The 6997-nt window shown below is 35.0% G+C and overlaps 1 protein-coding gene across 1 annotated transcript; it reads left to right on the top strand.

The window, feature by feature from the left end:
* Positions 1–3848: 3848 nt before the first annotated feature.
* Positions 3849–6787, top strand: LOC110022822. The gene is made up of 2 exons (XM_020721937.1): positions 3849–4650; positions 6659–6787. Exons 1-2 carry the CDS (start codon positions 3945–3947, stop codon positions 6727–6729), a joined length of 777 nt encoding a protein of 258 aa, XP_020577596.1. The 5' UTR covers positions 3849–3944; the 3' UTR covers positions 6730–6787.
* Positions 6788–6997: the final 210 nt, after the last annotated feature.

Raw genomic sequence — 6997 nt, forward strand, 5'->3', positions numbered from 1 at the left:
GTACATCTCATAGACCTTTAAAGAGTTTAGTCTCTTGTTAGGGCAAGTTCTCATCAATTTGGATTATTCTCATATTCATTATTGATATTATTATTAACAATCTTGTCATATTTAATATTCATAATCTTATTTTAAATTATCACTTTGTTTTCAAAGAAAATTTTATTTATTTACTAAAAAAGATAAATATTTGAGGATTCTTTTTTTAATCATTATCTTGATTTTAATAATCATAAAATATACCTAAAATCTTATTATTTTGTATATTACTATAAACAAAGTTAAAATTAATTTAATTAAAATAAACAAAAACCATATAACTAAAATATATCTTCTTCTTTTAGGAAAATAATATCTTCCCCATTTTCATCTCTTCCGTGGGCTGTGGGTCGTGGGCTGCGGGCCGTGAGGCTATCTTTAAGAGGCTATGGGACGCGAGCTCCCAATTTCCCCACTATTGCTCCACACACTGCTGTTAATGTACACTATACCATCATTAGCACAAATTTATAAAACTTATCATGTTTAAACCCTTACTACAAATATTAAGAAGAGCGATTAACTTAATTTTAATTACATTATTTGGAGATAATTAATCTCCCTAATTTTTAGAGGAAGGATAGAGCCCCACAATATAAACTATTAATTCTAAGTGATCTTTAGAACTTCTATCATGAAGAACGATTCATTACTCTCCGTAGGAATGTAATGAAGTCAACAAAAAGAAAAAAAAAAGAAAAAAGGTAGATTTTACATTCCACGTAATATGAAATGTAATGAAAATATTAACTTTAAATTTTAAAATAAATTTAAGAAATTATGAATGATATAAACTTATTTTGCGCTTATAAAAGCCAAGTTACATTTCTTGTCTATATGGCCAAGAAATAGGGTTTTGATACGTTTATTGTTCATATGGCCAAGTCTGTGGTGCCACTGACCTACATCGACTTTGGTTCTAGCCACATCAATAAAAATCTATCATTTCATTGATCAGGTAAAAAGTGTCTTAAATGTTGCTCCGAGCCATCAACATTGCCTTTTTGGTCACCTTCCACGAATCACTTGTGAAAGTAATCATGAACCTTAGCTTTGTCAGTTAACTCACAAATATGAGATTTCTCTTCAGACTTAGAACAAGTTTAACTTCAATAAGCTTTCAAACTGTTTCATTTGACAATTTAATTTCTACATCACTTTTTTTCTATAATATTGCAAGCCATGTTGTCTCCAAGATAAATCTTCCATAGATCACTATGACTATATTTGTGAATACCTCTTTATTGGGGCATGCGTGAAAAGAGAAATTTGAATCTACTATCGAAGATTCAGTGCTGACGAGGGCTAACACCAAGAAGTTTCCCTAGATTTTAACTATGGCGGTATTTATAGAGAGATTTCTTTCCTATACTCTATCACTAGATTTTCTGTAAGTTTTACCATTCTTCTTGAAATAGTATTTCTTTTTTCGTAATTCCAGAATTTTTCTTTGTCATTTCCTCTACTGGACTTAAAAATTTCTTTTCCTCAACTTGAATTTGCCTCTGCTTGAACTCCTGTCAGATTCCTTTCTCTATTTTTCACATTCAACACAGAACCAGAATATTCACCATTTGTTTACTTTCTGCAAACTTCTTCATTCAGCGCCATCCATATGAACTCTTCAAAGTTCAGCTTTATGTTCCCAGAAGAGTTAGTCGTTATTGTGACCAAAGCATGCCAATTATCTGACAATGAAGACACTACCAAGTGTGTCCTGGGCTTATTATGAAAATTTGATCCCCAAAGAACACAATTGGCTTGTTACAGTGTTGAAATCCTTCAGACGTTCTTCCACTACATTATTTTCAACTATCTTAATGTTGAATAGCTTGTTCATTACAAAAACAATATTTGAAGCAGAAAGTTTTTCATACACCTTTGTCAGTGCCATAATGAGATCCACCACGATTTTCTCATTCACTATATTTAAGTCAATATACGAGGAAAGTGATAAATAAATTAAACATAGGTTTTTTCGATCCAACGCCTCCCATTCCTCCATAGTCATAAACTCGGGCTTCTTAGTGATACCTTGTAGTGGAGAATATAATTTTTATTTATTTATTTTTATGTAACAAATCATTCACTTGCATCCTCCAGAATACGAAGTTTGTACTATTGAACTTTTCCACTTTAAAATTTTCTATCCTATTATTATCCCTTTTTCATGAAACCAACACTTAACTTTATTATCCAACTAATATCTATTTTCCAAATTTCATCATCTTTAATTATTTTTTTATGTAATTATAACTACATTACATAAGATCAAGTTAGTGTTTCTAACTTTATGGTTGTGTCTTCTGTAATTGAATAAAACATTAATTTCTATAATCTTACTAATATATAAAATCATTTCAACTAGTTTGACCTTGTTTTTCTCTCTTGTAGGATTTACATATAAATATTTTGATATCATTTCATTATCCGTATATGTATTAGATTTTCACAAAATGTTAACATGTATATTTCTCATATTAATAGCACAATGTAGCAACTCATTAATTTCAAATAATTGTTGAATTCAAAATTGTCTGAGAAGAATGCCCAAAGGATTAGAGCATTTGAACTAGAAAAAAAGAAGAGAGAGAGGGAGAGGAGAAGAGTGTACGGCGACTTGCCCTTCTGGGTACAATAGGGTATTCTCAGGCTCATGCGATCTTTTTTATAAAATCAAATATTTTTGGTATATGAAGAGGGGGAAGAGTCGAGCCTCTTCTTAAGTGATAATGTGAAGATAATTGAAAGAAGGGATATGCCAAAATGTCCTATTATCTTAAAAGACATCTCTATTTATAGGAGAGGGAAGCAATCAAGGAAAATTACCTTTTTAATCTTGCCTTAAGGAGGGTTATATTAGTTATTCTAGGAATTAGATTCCTATGGACCCAGGGTCTTACTGTCCTTTGGCCCATTCAATCAGTGCTAAAGAAGCAAGTTGATCAGTGCAATCGGTCAACCTTGAGGATCATCGGTAAGTCGATCATTCAGGCAAGGGCAACCAACCAAACTACTGAAGATGATCGAGAAGGATGATCTGATCTGTTGATGTTAGCCAATCATATGCATTGGGTCGGTCATCAATCTCAATTCTTGTCCGCGAATTTCTACCAGCAGGGTAAACATAAGCCCTCAGAGAACTTGGACATGTATTGTTGAGTCGGTTCGAAATGTACGTGAATGGCATCAACCGATCGATTTTTCTTGGTCATGTCATTTTCGGCAGGTCCAATTTTATTATATCATTCTTTTTTAAGCGATCGAAAATCGCTTTGAAATTCATGCTAACATATTTTTTTTATACAATAATAAATATTAAAACTCCTAAAATAATTATAATAATTATCAATTTTAGGTTAAAAAAAATGAAAACCGTCCAAAAAAAAATTTGTCCGGCTGCCTATAAAAAGGATAATGATTGGGGTTTTCACAGAAGACAATTCAACGTGTCTCAATCTGATCACATCAGAGAACCTTTTTGGCCATGCAAACATTAACGAATTTGTCTCCACTGACTCATTTGCCGGCCTAAACTTTATATATATATATATATATATATATATATATATATATGTATAATGTATCATTAATCTATCAAATATCAACTCAATATATCTATTTCAGCATTTCATCAAAACGTGGTTACAGAAATTCTATTAATAAACTTCCCAAGTCAAAACGCGGGCCAATGGCGGGATCTCCCAACCACTCCATACGCGCCCCCACCAATGTCATTATATCAACTATAACAGAATGAACGAACCGCTCCTCAACCTCCCCAGTATAAATTAAAAGCTCACCTTTTTCACAATCGCTGCACCAAAACCCTAATTTTGCAATCCCTTCTTCTCTCCAGAGATCAATTTCAATTTCTTTTTTTCAAGAAAGGAAGGAAGGAAGCCATGAGGTGCAGAGAGCACTCATCCGATCACAGCGGCGGCGTTTGTCCCCGCTGCCTTCGCGATCGCCTCTCCTCCCTCGCCGCCGCTGAAGCAGAACAGGAAGGCAGGCGATCACCGGAGATTCTCAGTTCTCATACCGATTCGCCTAATGTCTCCGATGATCAGAAACGCCGCGCCCATAAGCTTTCTCTTTTCTCTCCGATTAGGGTAAAACAGACACCCAAGAAGACGGAATCCGATGCCATCGTCCTCAAACCCTCGATTTCTCATTCTGGGTTCCTGTCCCTAATTATGAAACAGTGGAGTAAGAATAGAAAGAAATTGCAGGGCATCTCGCCGGCAGAGGAATATGACAGCCGCGGAAGGTCTAGGAAGCCGCACTTGCAGCCCGTGAACGGAAGGGGAATGTCGCCGGCGATGAAGGAAGAGAGGGAAGGAGATAGACGTCGCATCTCGGCGCCGTCGCCGTTGAGGCAGAAAGCTCAACGGCAACAGAGTCCCAACAGGTTTTCGAGCTACGTTGTGTGCCTGAGCCCTATGTTGAGGCCGAGCCCCGGTAATCGCCGGAATCATGGTCCGTCGGATACGGTAATCGCCGGCGATGTCCATGGATCGTTGAATCGAAAGTGGAGCGGGGTTGGAGTAGCTTTTCCTGAAGCGTCCTCTGGTCTAGGGATGAATCGATCGAGGAAGCTGGTGGATTTGGGTAAGGCGTGGTGATGAACTTTAGGCCTCCATTACCCATGTTGTCATTTTTTTCCATTTTTAATCGAGGAAATAATTTAAAAAAAAAAAAACAGCAATTATGATTTTAGTGCTGCATTGTAAATTACTTAAAAGGGGTGAGTACTCAATTTATGGTTTGTAAATAAAAATTGTCTTTAAGATTATAATTATAGTGTGTGTGTGTGAAGATTCATGTGATAGAGTAATAGATTAGCGTCTTAGCATTAGACGAAGATCCAACACACACATGAATAAAAAATATGTAAGTAGGATGACATGCCTCAATTTTTCATGAGGAAAACCTTAGAAGGAGAAAAAACCATGGGGTTTAGTCTAGCTAAAATAATTTAATATATAATTGCAAGTACAAAATTCTACTTTTATCTTGAATTAGAGAATATGAAATAATGATATTGATGTGCAATAGTTGTTTGACAATAACAATTGTAACGAGCCACAAATGACATAGTCGATTGCTATGAAGGCAGTTTACTGTCATAAATGTTATAGACAATAGCTATTGTGTTAGCTCGTCGTAGTTGAAAGTTGTGATAATAGTTAAACATGTAGGTCATAGATAGATACTTCATGAGCGTCTATTGGATACAGTGGCTGTAGTAGGGAGTTATAAGAGTTGTGCATTGCATAGGTTATAGTTGGTCAAATAAGCTGTAGTGGGGAGCTGCGAGAACTTTTGTAAACTATATAAGTCAGGGTTGAGAGACATATGAACTTATGGATCACACGGGCTGTAGTGGTGACTTGTAATAACATCCATATGCCATAAAGGCTCGAGATGAGAGTTGTGTGAGCTGTAATAATATTGTTATTTATTACATCGGCTATAATTTTAAAATTATATCTGTAGCAAGCTAGATCATATGTAAAGTCAATTTTTTTTAAAATTCATCATGGGTGACACCCTTTAAATCCTTTTATCTTTAGAACAGGGTCGATGTGGCGGCCCCGTCAAAATCATACATATTCAGAGACTTACTTTGAGCACTAAGATTTGGTTAGAACAATTTTTGGTTAGATGGTGTGCTAAGCTATGAATATGGTGCTATGTAGTATTTTTTACTCCTCTGACTATTGATCTCTGTTGGATTGATTATTCTAGCAAAGCGTCACTTTTGTGCTTTTGGTGTACTTATATGCTTGACATGCATGGTAGTATATTAGGGTGTTCGTCTACAGAGAGTAGTGCATATACATATGCACACACACTGGTACCATTGAAGAAAGAGTAAGTGATGATTTCTACTAACATTTTGCTAGCAGGGGCCATTTAGCTCACTCAATAAAAAAAAAAAAACACGACTTATTATACATTGCATGTTTGTTTCATTTCCCGCTAACATTGGTATCATGCATATCGAGTCATTTTTCCCTTTTCTCTATGTACTTTTAGAGTCCTAGGTGATTTTTATATTAGAAATAATGTATGGACATGAGTTCCAAGGTGTCAAGCGAACGGAACCACATGATGTGAACCGGAAGTTGCTTGTTTGTGTCTCATACCTACTTATGTAGAGCTTGACTACGTTTTTCATTTTCGGGATATGTCGTCGACCTAACAACACATGCCTTTTATTATTTTATATTTAGCTTCTTTTCTTCATTTTTTTTGCACTTTTGCATGCTTGGATTGTTTCCTTGTTTCTTTCTGGATTATCTGAGATGATGTGAAAGATACAATTTAGGCTCTTTAGAACCTCAAAAATATAAATTTTTCTATAAGAAAATCATAATCATAAAAAATTGAGATAATCTAAAATTTAGGATTAAAATTATCAGGATTTTTCAAAACCTGCTTTTTTATTCTCATGCATGTCCTTCGGGTCTGTTTTAAAATGGGTTGCATAGCACGACCTTCACCCAAATCATAAATAATAGGGTATCCATGCTTATGGATATATAACTGCATTATTTGCATGTCTCTATGCTTCTCAAACCAGACTGACCCATCATAATTTTTTTTTACTTAGGTCCGCGAAGAAACAAGGGCCACAAAGTCAAAGCTGCAGGTCGTGGGATCGAAACTGCAACCTGCGTATAACTCGACTTTTCCCAAAACGCTACCTCACCCCAGTTTTCAAACAACTACACTGGCGTCTTCCCACCGCACCATGATAAAAAAGCTGCCCCAAATGGGCCTCAATTACATTCAATTTAAAATTTTGTTCTATTTTGAGATGGATGTAGTGTAAATATTTATCATTTATATAATTTCAAAATTAAATATACATTTATTAAAATGTATTTTTTATTACTGTCTGCTGACCTAATAATATATATCTCTAAGATAAGAATGCTATGATCTTTAA

This window comes from Phalaenopsis equestris, unplaced genomic scaffold, assembly GCF_001263595.1.
Source record: "Phalaenopsis equestris unplaced genomic scaffold, ASM126359v1 Scaffold000202, whole genome shotgun sequence".
Taxonomy (NCBI): domain Eukaryota; kingdom Viridiplantae; phylum Streptophyta; class Magnoliopsida; order Asparagales; family Orchidaceae; genus Phalaenopsis; species Phalaenopsis equestris.